Genomic DNA, 15,735 nt, shown 5'->3' on the forward strand with positions numbered 1-15,735 from the left:
CAGGCGCGATTGTGTGTCTTCCTTCGGAAAACGTCAGCCCAGACGTCCGTTCCTGAACCCGAAGCTGGATCGCTATTTGGACAGTCGCACCACGTCCTGCTACGGAAAACATGGCTAAATCGCCAATTTTCCGTCATTATCTGTGCTTCATGCCCGATGCACTGCCCTGGCGTTAGGAGACCGGTCTTGGTTCGATGGACTGCGTGCTGACCTTCCATGGAAAGTACCTGCGTACTGCGGGTTGAGGTTGGAATGGCAGTCAAAGCGGCGATTGCGATTCACTCATGGTGCTTTTCGTGGATGCCTGTCAATGCGGAAGCCGTGGTGTCCTTCAGAGTGCCTTCCGCCAGAGAGAGCTCAAGTGCAGGTGCGGTCTCTCCCGCGGTGCCTTCCGGCGACGAAAATTCATGTGGAAGGCGCTATGGTTCCATGGTGCCTTCCGCCGATGGGAGTCTAGGATGAAAGGCGCGAGGAGAGGCTCACGCCTTCCTGCAAGTTCTTGGCATTAGAGGAAGGTGGGAAGAGGTAGGTTGAGGAAGGCAGGCGAGCACGGCACGTGGAGGTGGGGGGTGCAGGCAGATATCAGACCGGCGCGCCGAAAATGATTTCGTGAGAGCGTCAGAGCATCAGATCGATGCATTCCGCTGCTATCTAGAATTCGCTCAAAGATTGGCATCTACCTACTTGCCCACGCCGTGCCGCTGGCTGGGTTTTGCTGCTGTTGGTGTCGCTTTTTCGCGCTCGTCCAAAACAAAGAGGCTATCTACATCTACATGACATGCGTCGCTTGCAAACATTCCAATTCAAAGATGGTCGTGTGGTATGATGTCGCCGCGAGTTCAGACCCCTTGCGATGGTTCCAAGCCCTCGTTCTCGGGTCCGGGTCATCTCGTTGGGTGATATCTGCCACCCAATGATCCCGCCACCTGTTGTGCGGGCTTGACGTGGAGCATCTGTAGTCAACTTATGGTGAAAACATGCCGGTCGTGATTCAGGTTTCCCTTCGTGGAGTCAGAGGCATCAGGACACATAATCCCTCAACTTCGTCTGGCTCGGCTGACTCAACCGCCCCAATACTTCCCCCTGGAACCTCTCAGGCCCGATCATCTGCCTGAAGCCCTGGACCACTTGTGCAAAGCTCGCTCTTGTACTAGCATAGACCTCGGCGTCCTCACTCTCCGGCACATTGCGTGGAAAAGCAGCAACGGCGGTCAGATACTCGGTCAGCGAGCTTTCCATAGCAGCCGGATTGCGCTGGATGACGTTATTGAAGCCCAAGAACGCGGAGGCCTTCTCGGTCGAGGAACTGACTTGAGACATGTACTCAAGGAAGGGGCCGGCATACGTGCCAAGATTGGCGGCGAGAAGATCGGGACATTGGATGCCCAACCGCCCAATAGTTAGCGCGGCGTTCTCGGCAGCCGACTCCGGGACACGTTCCTCATAAGTGAGGACGGTGATGAGGTTGCGATAAAGGTCCGGAATGAACGGGGCGAGCTTGTCGCGTGGTGCTCGGCTGCCGATCTCGCCGGCTGACCAGCAGACGTTGATGAGGACGTTGAATGCGGGATCTGCTTCGACTTCATCGGCAGGTATCCGGTCAAGATCTATTTGACGGATCAAGATGGGGAAGAGCTTGTCGAGATACGGCTCGAGGGATGAATAGATGGCGATCGCACAATCGCCGAGAAGGGCATAGGCAGACTGTCGGACGTCGGGCGTCGGGTCGTCCATGGTGAAGGATAGGAGGTCGAAGAACTGAGGATTTGATGATTGAACCAGATTGGCTGAGTCGGCGTTGGGTATGGCTTGAATGATTGCTGAGAGAAGATCCAGAGCAGACACGATGAAGTCTTTGTCTGGCTGGTCTATTGATTGTCCAGTCTGAAATGCCATATGCTGCTGAAGATTGGAGTATATGAGCGAGATGCACCTCGAGAAGATGGGCTCCGCAAATTGTGTGAAGAGACTACCGTATGAGATCGCAATATAGCCCAAGCAGCCCAGTAAAGGAAACATTTCTCTGGATTCGTCGCTGATCTTGTGCCACCGTTGAATGAGTACCGGCATGAGCATCTGAACGAGTTCCGGCTTCGCCATCTCTGCTCCAACCGAGTCGGCAAGTGTTTGGAGACAGTCGTACAAAATGTACATGTTCTTGTCCTTGTACAACTGGAAACACTGCGTGAATTGCCGCAGAATTGGCTCGGTGTATGGCTTCAGCTTATCGCCCGCCTTTTCTTCCAGGCTGGCGAAGGATGACGCGCCAGCTTCTTGCACTTTCTTGTTCTTGTCGAGCATCCGCTTCAACAGACCGTCCATCATGGGCTCGAAGTACTTCTGCTTTTCTTGGGGCGAGTTCAGTTGCGCCGCCCATTCTGAGTAGCGTGCCAAACACCAGCAGGTAATTTGCCGCACGACTGGTTCGTTATCGTTGAGCAAGTTGATGAGGAATGGCACGAGTTCTGGCAGATGAGGCGAGACCACATTCATGCATCCTTCGGCAATCGCTCCGAGCGCGAGAACGGCAGCCTCCCGTTTGGGCCACATCTGATGTGATAAGTTCTCCATGAGGTATGGGAGAATGATGGCGAAGACCGAATCGTGGTAGTTGACGGCGAACACATCAAGTGCAGCCGCCGAGCACTTTCTCAGACTCCAAATGTTCTCCGGATCTTCGTCGTCCAAGCTATCGTCGTCGTCCTCGCTTTCTTCGATTTCACCATCACTTAGATCCTTCTTCGAGTCTGACGAGGCTGGCGCTCCGTTTGAGCTCTCGTCTCCGGACTTTTCATGAATGGCACCCCTGCCTTTCTTCTGTTCGGCAAACTGCGGCTTGAGGTCTTCCACTCGGTCGTCTTGGTCCGCATCGTCAGTGTCTCCACCTAACCGAAAGACGTCCTCTTCACCATAGACCATACCGGCAAGTAAGACTGGGACTATCCGAGGGAGATAAGGCCGCATAGTGTCTTTCAACAGCTCCTGCTCTCCCACGCTCAGCCAGAATTCGGCAGCGTCCATGGCGAGATCTGGATCTTGTGATTGTGTCTGTTGCGTGAGAATGTAATTGACAAGTCCGTCCATGTTTGGCGCCAGAGCTTCCGGCTTAGACTCGACCAGCTGCACAAGAGATTGACATACAATTCTCCTGACTTCTGTTGCAGGATCTGAGGCTCTCTCGAAGACTCTTGCCAGGTATTCGTTCAACGAGTCCATCAATACCTGCGACTTCTGCGGTATGAACGTTTTAAGAGTGCCCAAAGCGAAGACTCGGACTTGCGGCAGATCATGGTTTGCGAAGAGCAGCATTTTCTCTACAATGACAGTCATCGGTTTCTGTCCCTGATACTCCTTGTCGAGCAGTTTTCGGTTGTCCTCGCAGACTTTTGCCAACGCGGACATAGCACCCTGCTGTGCATCCGCAGGTATGTTTCCAGACTTATTTTCCACCAGCGTGATCAACTCGATCAATATTTCTGGCCATTGTAGCAGACCTCCCTGCTGTACAATTTCGGTGATAATGGTCCCGGCAAAACTGCGTAATTGGGCGTTCTGGTCCTGTAGCATGCCCAAAGTACTAGACTTGATCTGCGTAAGCTTCTCGGCGGGTATTTCTTTGTAGTGCGTTTTGATGTGGTTCTTGAGCTGGATCGCCGCTGCATATCGTACAAGGAAAGTCGTACCCGGATTCAGGTTGAGGTTGTCTCCCAGCTGCGGTGAACTAAAGATGTACTGCAGGTAGTCCACGAACGTTGACTGCGTGGATGCAGCTTTGATGAGCATCTGTGCACAAAGCAATGTTAGCACGAGCTGATCTGTAGAAATAGATCGAGGTCGACATGATTACATACCTGCTCAGCGTTCTTCTGCTTGTTTCTGTCATGTCCGCTAAGCGAGTTCTTCAGATACTCGACCAGCTCGCGAAGCTCGCTCTCATCCATCTGCGCCGCCATGGCGGCTACGTGTCTGGAGTGTCCGCAGCGCAGTGTCCTCCAACGTTGACAAGTAACGAGTCGCTATCTCCACTTCAACCGAAGCCTGCACACGGACCCCGCAGGTTCGAGGGCGCCCGGCGTGCTCCAGATCGTATGAGTTGCTCTGCCTGCGGAGACGACGTCGTCTGCTGTGCTGTATAGGTGTGGATGCCGTCGGGTGGTAGTCGCAATACGCGTGGGGTAGCCGAGCGGCGCTCAAGTCAAGGCCTAAGAAAAGAGACTACTCAGTCGATACTCGAGCGCTTCGAGGCTTCAATCAATAAGAGATGTAGGTGATGGTGGGAGTGAATGTGGATTGTTTGTTGGCCAGAGAAAGTTTATGAAGTGCCGTCGAGGACAATTGGACTGACGGCAGGAACCAAAGATTTCTGCAGTGGCTCAGTTGATGCTTGTGGCGTATGAGGTTACAGCATTGTGGGGAAAGCGTCTTCTTTTCTTTGTCATCCGGTCTGTCCTTCGCTACTTGGGCACTAATAGGATGTTCAATCTGAGCGGTCTCGATTAGAGAAGTTCTACATAGGGCAGGCACGTTACAGATATTCTTCTACGCCCAAACCAACCTCTTCAATGAATGCCCAATTTGCTCCAGATAGCCTGTCCGCTTCTTCGCCTCGTCCAAGCTGATCACATCTCCCTTCTCAATCTCAACCTTGCCCTGCTCTTCTTTACTATCGCCAACGATGGCCCTGCGTACCTCCTCAACAATCTGCTCTGCTAGTTCGGCCGTACCTGGCTTGTGCTCGGATATGGAGCCGGTGGTGCCTCGCTTCCGGTCTGCAGTCGGTGGAATCACCTTTACCGCAAGCGCCCTCGACGTAGCCGACTGCTTCGGTGCCAGCCAAGAGAGCACTCCCGTGCCTCCATCGATGCGGTCGTGCGAGGGATCGACAGAGTTCTGGAGAGAACGCGTATTGGTCCTGATCATGCTGCCGTGGCTCGGCTTGTAAATTATCACAATGCCAACGTTCATCTCTTCATCTCTTTGACGTTCAGTAAAGGTCGAAGTGATGTATGCGCCATAGCGGACTTTGATGATTGATCTTAAGTCAATCTTCTCGAACGAGGCAACCTTCTCAGTTGTCCAGTCAAATTTGCAGCAGTAGATGGCGGCGTCGGTCAGCAGCACGACCGCTTCTCGAAATGGTAGAGTTCGTAGGGTGTTTTCGATCGCTGGTGCAAGCATCGTCCAACCATGGATCATGTCCTCGCTCTCGTCCTGGACCACAAGACGTCGACAGGTTTCGATTGCACTTTCGCGGATTCGGTTGATCGAGATGCCGGGATCCTGGCTCATCAGAGTGCTTTCAAAGTCCTCGAATGCTGTCCAGGACAAGTTGCCGAGCATCACATCGATCACCGCCTGGGAGAAGTAGTCGTTGACCATGTTATTGTAGTATCGAGTCAGGGTCAGGCTGAAGTCGTTGAGCGCACCTTGGTAGTTTCGCTTGCGTGCTATTAAATCGTTAGTCAAGAGAAGTCTGACGGAGGTGGCAGCATACTTCTTGTAAAGTCACCCTTCAGAGCAGCCGTGCCAGCATATTGTCTCGATATAGCGTCTCCATTGTCAGCCCACAGAGTATTGAACCACGTCTCGTCTCATCCCGAACTAGGTCGATGGCGAAGCCCTCCTGGGACAATGCCTTCTGCAGTATATGCTGTCCAAACGCGCTCTCGGCTACGTTCGTCCTGTCGAGGCAATCCATACAATTTGTCCGGATAATGCCTTTCTGCTGAGATACGATCTGACCATCATGTACGACAGATTCGCCAAATTTCTCGATATTGTCTTCAAGTTTGTCTACCAGACGCTGAACATTCTCAAATCGCATCCCGCGACATTCGGCGTGGAAATCAAACCACTCCCAATCCACACTCTGCAAGTCCTTGGATTCCATAAGAGCCTTAAGATTCTTCTCGTATGCCTCGCCTATTGCCACTTCTGTGCCGTGCTTGTCAACGAGGACAGCTGTCTGGACTTTGCCGTACCGCTTGACCAGAGCTTCGAAGTGCTTCTTCATCGCGTCTCGGTTCGCAGCCTCCGACTGTTGCAGCGTCGGCATTGGCTTGAACGAGTATGGAGACTGTGAAAAGTACAGTGGTATTGATGCTCGGACTTGGGTGAATGACCGTATTGCACGGTTGCTGTCCCAGGTAGGAGTTGACAAGATCTGCTCTGTCTCGACATTGTTGGCACAGTTGCCCTCATCGTCAATCCCGCGCCTCAGATACCTGAGACCAGCACGCTTGATCGATCGCCGAGATATCAGTGTCAGTAAGAAGGTCTCGATATCGCCTTTCAGGCTTGCGAGCCCAGCTTTAGCGTGAGCAATAGCATGACTAGCTTCATCCGGCTGTGAAGCCGCCTCATCAACGGAAATGACATTCGCCGCCTCAGGACTCCCAGCCTCGGACTTCTTCACCACAAAGGTGCGTTGCCCGACAAAACCCATAATGATAGGCATCAGGAACGAATCATGTCCACCTTCCAGCAGCGGGCGGGAGATATTCTGGTTCCAGAAGAACAGCGAGTCCATGGTTGATCTCGATGGAGGGACTGCTCTCCCCTGGAGCAACTGCATCCTTCTCGTCAAGTCATATTCGTAGCTGAAGAAGCAGCTTCTTGAGGTCAGAATCAGTTTGGTCACACGTAGAATTTTTGGAATCATGGCCGCGACTTCTTCTCGAGCCGCGGTAGCCCCCTGATTCGTTCCAGCGCTTGGGCTTGTCGTCGGGGCATCCACGGCTGCTGCTTTCGCCGCCTCTTGAGCATCCCCGTGAGCGACCCTGTCTCCCTTCGCAGACGCGGCCGATGAGTTGTTCTCAGAAGCCTGGTCAGCACCTCCACTGGAACTCCAGCCCTGTCTCGAGAACCACTGCGTTGCGAAACGTCCAAAGTTGCCTTTCTTAGTGAGCACATCTTGAGCGATACTAGTGGCGGATGCTGATCGTGGCAGATCTTGTTCGTCATCGGTTGGTGGACCTCGAGCGTCGTCTGCATGCTGTGCCGTAGGAGAATCTGAGTCAGAGTCACTCGCATCAGATTCTGAGCCCTGCTTGTGGTCCGACTTGGTGGCCGAAGCCCTGCTCAATGACTTTGAAGCAGCTTCTTGCGAAGACAAAGGCAGGAACTCGACATCCGTGACTACGAATATTGGCTTCCCAAATATCTGCGCAACCTGCTCTCGGCCAGTGATGGCTATGAGAAACGAAGAAGAAGCAATCGTGAAAATGCCAAGCAAGCCGTGAGCTTCCAGCGATGGTGCTTTCCTGTACTGAGCAGCCTCATCGTGTGGACATTCTGTCACTCGAGATGATCTAAACTCGAAGTGTATTGCCTTGTGATGCTCAACCGGACCATGCGCCTGGACAATGAGACCTTTCGCAGATGCGAAGATCAACAACTTCCGTATAATGGCCATATTTGCAGTCAGATGCTTATGCAGTTTCGCGGAGGCCTTTATGGTTGGCCATGGCAGGCTGAGTACGCGCGACTAGCGGCAATCATCGCTGGCTATAAATAAGAGCCTTTTGTTGATTAAGGACCGGTGCATAGGTAAGAATAGATAGACATGTACAATGAGGAGTGTGAGCCGTAGTGATCTTCGCCTGGCGTAGATGCCGGTGACATCATCGCTGGGTGACTGCAGTGTCGGAAAGCATACAGGTCGATCACACGGAAAGCGCATCAGAAGAACAACGAGCACAAGATGGAAAGTTCCCGCATTTATCCTCATGGGCTGCGAGTGCTTGATGCTGCTACATATACCGACACTTACAGCAAGACCTCCATCTACTTGCTGTCTTCTTTTCCAGGACTTAGATTTGCGAAATCCACAGGCTCAATCTTAGCTGAGATCAACTCTGGGCTGTTGACTCTCACACCAGGATTGGGCTTGATTTCCTCTGTCTCCGCCGTCGCTGCAACTCCTTCACTAGCGTCTACTGTCGCAGGAGCCTCATCCTTGCTCATTAAAGGACTCCCCGGGACCGCGTCCAGGGGAGCCTCGTGAAGGGCTGGCTTCTTCGCAAATGTGAGCTGCCCTTTCGTCTTCTTCTCGATTGCTGCCTTAACCCAATCTGCAACCTCCTTGTCTGCAGTCGTGATGCTTGACTCGATCTGCGGGCCAGCGTCCATACTGTCTCCTGCTTCTGCTGCCTTCTCGGCTTCTTCGTCTTCGGAGATTGTTGGTGGTTTGATCAGCGGTGCGAGCCAAGCATGCCGTAGTAAGGCAGCGTATGTGGGCCGAAGCTTTGGTATCTTGTTCAAGCATCCTCGCACGAAGTCGACAGCTTCGTCCGAGTATTTGTCAGCTGGTAGATCTGGTGGATCTCCATCCACGATAGCCTGTATTACTCAGCATACTGCCTCAGCTTGAATAGGGGAAGACGACTTACACTCAATTGACTGAAGATATTGTCGTATGTTTCCGGCGGATAAGGATACCGACCCAACGCGCACTCAATGATGGTCAGGGCTAATGACCAGATGTCCGATTGCACGCTATAAGTCCCACCACCAGCACCAGCGGCAGACATGCCGCCTCCAGATATTCGTTCTGGCGCCATGTAGCTTTGACAGCCGATATTTGTCTTCGCGATAGACGCAACCAAGTTTCCGCTGACACCGAAATCGCAGATCTTGACTTGTCCACGAGTGTTGACGAGAATGTTCGTCGGTTTGACGTCGCGATGTATAATGTTGTGGTCGTCCTTCAAACTCTTCAGACCCATGACCGTAGAAAGAGTAATCTTTCGGAGAACGCCCTCCGGAACGCCATCTGCATACAGTTTGTCGATCGATCCGCCATCCATGTACTCTATACAAATGTAAACCGAACCCTCCTGAAAGAAAGCACCGTAGAAGTCGATGATGAAGGGAGATACACATCGATGTAAGATGTCGAGCTCCATAATGATCTGAGCGAATTTGATATCCTCCAGCTCCAGTCTGATCTCCTTCATCGCCATGATCAGACCACTGGTGCCCGCTGTAGCATTTGCGTCATTGTCTTCACGCTGCTGCTCGGACAATTGTCGGCTCATGTTACCTCGGAGCCCAAGACCGCTCTGCCGCATCTTCGGACGAGCGTGTCTGACCTTGAACACTGTGCCGTAGTTGCCTTTGCCGAGTTCGTCGACGGGATCGACCTCGTCGAGGGAGATTTGAAATGTGCTGCCACCTTCGAAATCGATGCCACTGCCGTGTATGATTGCTTTGTTCTTGAAATTAAGCGTGCCTTTCTGCGTATCGACAATGCTTGAGAATTGTTTGAACTGCGACCCACTCTCACTCTGTTGTGGCTTCTCATCTGGGGCAGCCGGCTTGTGTGCTTCTGACAGCTTCATCCCGCCTGGTTTGAGACCCCGTTTTGCAGCGAGACCACCCATGCCCGGCTTTGTACCCGGCATTTTGGGACTGTTCGGGCTGTTTCCAGGAGCCGGCGATGCCGAATCCCATTGCTGTGCATTCGGTCTTTGCAAATTAGGCGGCAGACGCATGCCGGGTGCACCTGACGAGCCGACGACTGGGCCGCCAGTGAACCCGCCAGCAGCCGGGGCCTGTCTGTTCTGAGCTCCTGGTGCACCTTGCCTTGATAGCGAGAATGCTTTCATCTTAGCCTGTATGTCGGATGTCAAGCCGGAGGCTCGAGAAGTGGGAGGGCCGGGTCGTCGGGCAGCATTGACATGTCCGAGCGGAGAGGATGAAGATGTCATTGAAACGGTGTTTGTGTTGCCTAGCGAGGGTGCTCGTTGCTGAGGGCTGGAAGGGGCGGCATCGCGTGTAGCAGAATGTGAGGGTTCGGCGTTGGGCTTCGTGCCCGGGACGTCGGAGTCAACCGGCGCGGTCGACATCTCGAACGGAACGCAAGAGGAGGTGCGCAGGCGCGCAGTTGCTACCTGTCAGTGATCATGCGCTGTGCGACTCTCTTGGTCTCAACAGTACCAGTGTCGTGGTCAGTCTTTCGTCGATCACAAATTGGTGGCTCGAATCGATCTGCAAGTGGGGGCCCCGCCAGACAGATATACTTCGCAAATCGATGCCGGTTCCTTAGACCACACGAATGGAAACGTAAGGCGGCCTCTGTAGCCCAACTTGGTCGACCGTAGAAGAAATTAGAATGGAGATGAAGAATCGTGGTCAGAAAGTCGCTGTGCAGTGGCAACGGAAGCTCTTCGAGATGAGGATAGAATTGTGAAATCGGCTAGTTACAGTGCCTAGCAGTAAGTCTTAGTGGACTAATGCATCGGTGGGGGCGTCGCCGATTGGCCTAGGCTCGAGACGCTCAACGCAATGGAAGTGGTTACACGTCTATTATCAATGGAAGACGAAGGGTCGGGAGGCCCTTACCATTGTCAACAAGATTGGTACTCGTGAAGATAGATCGGTCACGGTGACTCCTGCGGAGCGAAGTAGAAGTCGCCCTGCCGATCAGAGCCATTACTGTGCATGACTCTCGAACTACTTGATATCCGGCTGAGGTCGGCCGATTTGCTGGAAAAGTCCTCCCGAGCCTTGAACGCGCGGACCGTTTGTGGGGGCAGCCCGATTACTCAGATATTGATTGCTTACACCACTCAGTACATGGCCAAATATGTTTAACACAGCAGTACATGTATGTGGCCTGATTTCATTCAAGGTCGTGTATATGTCTCAAGCCATTTCACATCATTGTGAAGTCCGCCCAGGCTCAACTTCTATACAATTATACACCTGGTGCACTATTGGTACATATAGTAGTAACACTCATCGTTCTGGTGTCCCCCATCGTCAGTATTGTGCTCGCAAGCTATGAGAAGAAATACTGCGAATCTCTGAGTCGCCGCACATCAAAAGTTCCCTTCTCGGGAACAGGTCGAAAAGTCAATGGTAGCCACGCCCATGTCTGATTGTTACTGTGGGCAGACTTCTTCTTCTGTCGCTGCTTCGAACCTGGCGATGGCGCGCTTTCACTTCCATCCAGGCTCGTGGTTCCAGTAGGCATCTCTGTCAAATCATCATCCACCTCTTGATCTGCCGGTGTCGGACCGTTAGGAGCTTGGTTCGATGCAGCCATTGTTTCTGTAGCATGCTGCTCAAGCGCAGCTTCTGCTGCCCCTTCTGTGACGCCCTTGGGTACAGCAGCCATTGCCGTTTGTCCCAGGCTGTCCTTGCTTATAATATGTCGATCACCCCGGAAGTCCTTGAAGATAGTGGCTGCTGTTACCATTTCCGCACCCTTCTTCCGTTCTGTCGGATCTTCGCTAGCCATCAGACGTCTCTTCTCAATTTCGCGAAGTAGCTCATAGTTTTTCTGTTGCGTGACGCTCCTCCGTCCCGAGTTCTTGCGATATTCCGAGATCGCCTTGGCCACTGGCGAAGTCTTGCTGATTTCGGCCATGTAGACATGATTCTCATACCGTTTGTTGAACTCTGCGGCTAGTCGTCCGATGATGTCTTCCGAATGCATACGAATGAATGCTTCGCGCAGAAGCCTATTCATAACATCCACGTCTGCTGCGTGCGTCCAGAAAGAGTCATGTACAGCGGCGAAAGACAACCCGAGCTCGTCTAACTTCAACGCCGAGAGCAACATGTGTGATGCATCCAGCGAATGAATGAAATTGGGTGGGAATGCCTGTAGTTGCTTGCGCTTGTCGACCGCATCCGCAACTGTAGGTTCGTACAAGGTGATCGCTTGCAGATTAGTCTGAATGGACGCACCCTTCGCCTGACGGTAGGGCTGGACTACAGGTAGCTTGAGTGGTGTCGTCCAGATCACGCTTGATCGAAACTCTGAGCCCTTCAGTTGAGTGGTCCTGGATTTGACTTTGGACGGCGCCGACGGCTTGCGTCGACCAGCGTGGGTTGTTTCACCGCCACCCGGCGTAGAGCTGGCTTCAGTAATCTTGTCCATTTGTGCAGGAGACACGGAGCTCGAGATTCTGTTGGCACAATCTCCCAGCCAATACTGGATGGTTTGGGCACCATTGAAAAGTTGGCCAAGTGCTCTGAAAATCTTCTCGGCAATGTACAGCGAAGCTCGTCCGGACAGGCGCTTCTCCCCGATATCCGGCAGTAGAGCATCAATCTGCTTGCGTACTTGAGCAGTCGCGCCCATGAATGTGACCCCATAGACGTTAGTCATCACAGTCTGCTTCACGATCTTGCGCTTTAAGCGGCCGTTGAGCAGCGCAGCAATCTCGTGACCTTTTGCAGCATCAGCAGCTACTTCAGCCGAGACAAGGTCGCAAACGCCCGAGTAGACGTCCGCTGGCTTATCACCCGGCTCAAGATTGACCTGGCGCGCGCCCTCCACGTCGCCGCCCAGGGCCGCATAATGCTGCAGTCCGTTGCATGAACCGTCCTGGTGGACAGGCAGATGGGAAATGAATTCCTCGGGGTTGGGCGCCTTCAGCGCCTCTACGAGCTCATGACAAGCCGCAAGACACTGCCAAGGGTCTTCCGCGGTAAGCCACCAGCGTTTCCCATCGAACGGGTGCTCCACTGAGTCTCGGATCTCTTCAAGGTGGTCCATAGGAAACTTGGCCCGGTCAGAGAGGCTTGCCTTGTCGAATCCGTACACATTTGATAGTTGTATCTTTAGCCACCATAGTCCCCGTTTCCCTAGCGGGCGACCGTTGGCAAACCTCAATAGTCCTCTACAATGATCGGCGCCCATTTGGTTGAGGTAGGGTGGTATAGGGTATGCGCGGCCACGGAAATCCATATTGTGTGGCAGATAGAACGTTTCGTTCAAGTAGGCTCGCGCGATTTCTAGCTGTAAATTCTGAGAGCACCTTTCGGAATGATCGCCGTTTTTTTGGTTGTCGATTTCTCGCATTCGCTCAAACCACTCATGTTTTGCTCGCCTTGGTGCATCTGAGGCCGGCCTTTCTGGTGCGTCAACTTGCCGTCCGAGCGGAGCCAAACCAGCGATGGCTTCACCGGAGTTCCAAGCTTGGATCATTACGTCGTAGACCTTCTTGTTGATCTTCCAGGAAGCTTCCCAAGCACGTCCAGGCCTGCAAAGATTTGGTCCATATCTCCATTGGCGGCGGCTGCATTGACATAATCCTTTTGCAGCACCTCTTTGAACTTCACCCGCAGGGCGGGGACTTGGGTTTGCAGGTAGCCACCTTCTGTGAAGTTCTTCCATGGTAGTGGTTCACATACCATAGGCAGCTGCTTCGCAATTACATCGGTGTTTGGTCGTCGTACCAAGTGTGGTATGAACGATTCGTGCAGCGAGACCACCCCTATGCCCTTGCCCGCCGAGAAGATTTTCGATCGAATGAAGACGGCCTGTGCGATTTTTGTCGTCTTTCCGGTCTTGTGATCTGTATGGCTGACGTGAATTCTAGCAGAGTCCATGAAGAGTTCAGCAAGGATTGCCCCTAACTTGACATGGATTGCGGATGTCCATTCCGAGGTCCGTAGGTACTTTTGTGAAGCTGGATGATTGCCACGAGATGTCACGCCCCAATTGTCAGGGCGCTCTGGATTCAAGTTCTTCACAACGTCAGCAAGTGATTTGCCATTTCGTTTGGCTTTTGAACGCTCCTGCGACCATTTCTTCATCGTCTTCTGCAAAACCTCAGCATGTCGTTCGGATTCCACGATTTTGCCGAGCTCGGTGACCAGTCGGATCAGCTTCACTGGTCTTGCCGCTCCGACTTTGTTCATGATTTGCATCATGCCAATGCCTACCACAGCAGCCAATTTTTCCGGCTTGAGCTGTTGCAAGAAGGGACCGTATTCAATCCTCAACCTGTCTTGTGCCGTCTTTTTGACTTTGTTCTCAGCCTCTTCGACCTTCTTGATCTCTGCGACGATCTTGTCCCGCATGATCTCATGCCATTGCCACATCAACACGCCCGTGTTACCTTGGTTCAGACCAGCAGTGATGCCTTGTTTTGCTAGTTTTTGGTGCTCTTTTCGCCATCGTTCTACAGCTGAAGTGACAGCATCATGCTCTAGGCGAGCCTGTCGTGAGCGTGCGACCTTTTGTTGTTCTTCTGTGCTATGTTGCGAATTTATTCGGACCTTTTCTTCGTCGTCGTTGAATAAAGATAGAGTATTTCTCAAAGCATCCATGCCCCCACCCTTTTGTTCTGTCTGCAATATTTCCAGGTCTGGTCGCTGGGACAGAACGTCTTTCGACACTAGTATTTCGGGCTCATCTTCAGGTGGCTCTTCTGACATGATTTCGGGAAAGTCTGCTGCCTCTAGAGGACAAATCTGTGAGATCAATCCAAGGTCTCTTTCCGTCAAGATGTTGCGAAGGCCGACAATTTCGCCCTGCAGATTGTACCGCTCAGCCATATCCCAGTAGCGGCGAACCGTCCTGTCGCGCTTCGAGCGATTTGGAACGAATAAGGCAGCCTTTATCACAAGAGCTATTGTTTGAGCATGAGCTTCTAGCCCAGCTTGCTTCATGTCACGATCGATCCATTGCGTGATGCGGTCCTCGACCTCGGAGCTCGTACACTCCATGAAGTCGTCCACCATGGCTGCCAGAACATGATCATATTGCAGACGCAGTCTGCCCGTGTCGCTATGATACAGGATTTTGAGCTGCGCAAGATTTTTGAGAGCCCTTGGCCAATTCTTGAGCGCCAGGCATGCTTCCAAATGGTCTTCGATCTCGCTTGAGTTTCCGCGAAGATCCGCATGGCCGGTATTGATTCTCTCGATATATGGTAGGGCGGTCGTTGCCTCGATACGCAATAGATTGTTCACGTCCCAATCAGCTAGCTTGGTGCTGACTCGTGGGAGGCGTGGCCTTGAGTTGGACTCCTGGCCGTAGAGGTATGAGGCGTAGTCATCGTTCCATACATGCGATTCCGGTAAAGGCGCTGCTGATGCCAATCGCCTGGCCTGTAACGGCAAAGGTGTTGGAAGACGGCTCTTCGACGATGGTCTGGTCTTAATTGGCCTCCGCTGAACAGTAGTGTTATGCGGGAGGCTGATCGCTGGCCCAAGAAAGGGTCGATCGATTCGTTGACTGGCATCTTGAGCAAGTCGAAGGGCTTGTCTTCGACGAGCTACTCGCGTGAGCATGTCTTCGCTGGTTGACGAAGCTGTACCAAAGCAAGATGCATCGCAGTGAGAATGCGAATGCCGATTGCGTCGAACAGTAAACAGTCAGATCAATGCGCAATAAAATACATGGACAGCAAGAAGCGAAAATCAAATGAGCATCATAGTTAACGGTTGACCAGGAGGGAGGCAAGTCGAGTTCAAAAAACTGAGATCCACAAGGGCCAACTTCGGATCTCAAGGTGGTCACGTGCATCAAGGGCGTTAGTACGCAGAACGATGTATAACCACCTGGGCACAAGTTCAACCCCAGCAGTGTCAGCGCTGCCATCGTTACCAAAGCAACGCGTGACGTCGTCCTGGCACTGCTCCATTAAGTTGGCCTACAACCACGTCGCACAAAGGACGGGCTGTTATATCATAATTGGAAAAGGATTAGTAAATTCATCGCAGATTTTCTGGGCCAGGGAGGGCGCCGAAGGTCTGACATCGTTGGCTACTTGAGTCAGGGTCCCTGAGATGAACTTCACTTGAGCGTTCAATGATAGAATAATTCACTGCAGACGGACCTAATGTCGTAGCCGATGCGACCCCTTTTGGCGCTGGGACCTGGTCTTCACGGGATCCTCGGGTTTTTGCAAGGCGATCATGTTCCCCTCTCTGTTCAGCATGTTGCGCTGTGCTAACTTCTTAGCCCGCCATGAAGCTGGCATAGACGAC

General features: G+C 52.6%; 5 protein-coding genes across 5 annotated transcripts; all 5 read right to left on the reverse strand.

Annotated features, from left to right (window-relative positions):
- Positions 1-1,020: 1,020 nt before the first annotated feature.
- Positions 1,021-3,953, reverse strand: AB675_4188 (Importin subunit beta-2; the record flags this gene model as incomplete). Its single annotated transcript, XM_018144308.1, has 2 exons — positions 1,021-3,783; positions 3,852-3,953. The coding sequence occupies 2 exons, from the start codon at positions 3,951-3,953 to the stop codon at positions 1,021-1,023; spliced, it is 2,865 nt and encodes a 954-aa protein (XP_017998611.1).
- Positions 3,954-4,539: 586 nt separating this feature from the next.
- On the reverse strand, positions 4,540-7,414 carry AB675_4189 (Phosphatidylinositide phosphatase SAC2; the record flags this gene model as incomplete). Its single annotated transcript, XM_018144309.1, has 3 exons — positions 4,540-5,447; positions 5,495-5,551; positions 5,581-7,414. 3 exons carry the CDS (start codon positions 7,412-7,414, stop codon positions 4,540-4,542), a joined length of 2,799 nt encoding a protein of 932 aa, XP_017998643.1.
- A 371-nt stretch (positions 7,415-7,785) lies between these two features.
- Positions 7,786-9,848, reverse strand: AB675_4190 (Protein kinase wis1; the record flags this gene model as incomplete). The annotated part of the gene is made up of 2 exons (XM_018144311.1): positions 7,786-8,340; positions 8,391-9,848. 2 exons carry the CDS (start codon positions 9,846-9,848, stop codon positions 7,786-7,788), a joined length of 2,013 nt encoding a protein of 670 aa, XP_017998429.1.
- Positions 9,849-10,783: 935 nt separating this feature from the next.
- Positions 10,784-12,703, reverse strand: AB675_4191 (DNA-directed RNA polymerase, mitochondrial; the record flags this gene model as incomplete). The annotated part of the gene is made up of 1 exon (XM_018144312.1): positions 10,784-12,703. The coding sequence occupies one exon, from the start codon at positions 12,701-12,703 to the stop codon at positions 10,784-10,786; it is 1,920 nt and encodes a 639-aa protein (XP_017998550.1).
- A 239-nt stretch (positions 12,704-12,942) lies between these two features.
- AB675_4192 (DNA-directed RNA polymerase, mitochondrial) lies at positions 12,943-15,036 on the reverse strand (the record flags this gene model as incomplete). The annotated part of the gene is made up of 1 exon (XM_018144313.1): positions 12,943-15,036. The coding sequence occupies one exon, from the start codon at positions 15,034-15,036 to the stop codon at positions 12,943-12,945; it is 2,094 nt and encodes a 697-aa protein (XP_017998603.1).
- Positions 15,037-15,735: the final 699 nt, after the last annotated feature.

This window comes from Cyphellophora attinorum (genome assembly GCF_001299255.1).
Source record: "Cyphellophora attinorum strain CBS 131958 chromosome Unknown Contig18, whole genome shotgun sequence".
NCBI classification, from domain to species: Eukaryota; Fungi; Ascomycota; class Eurotiomycetes; order Chaetothyriales; family Cyphellophoraceae; genus Cyphellophora; species Cyphellophora attinorum.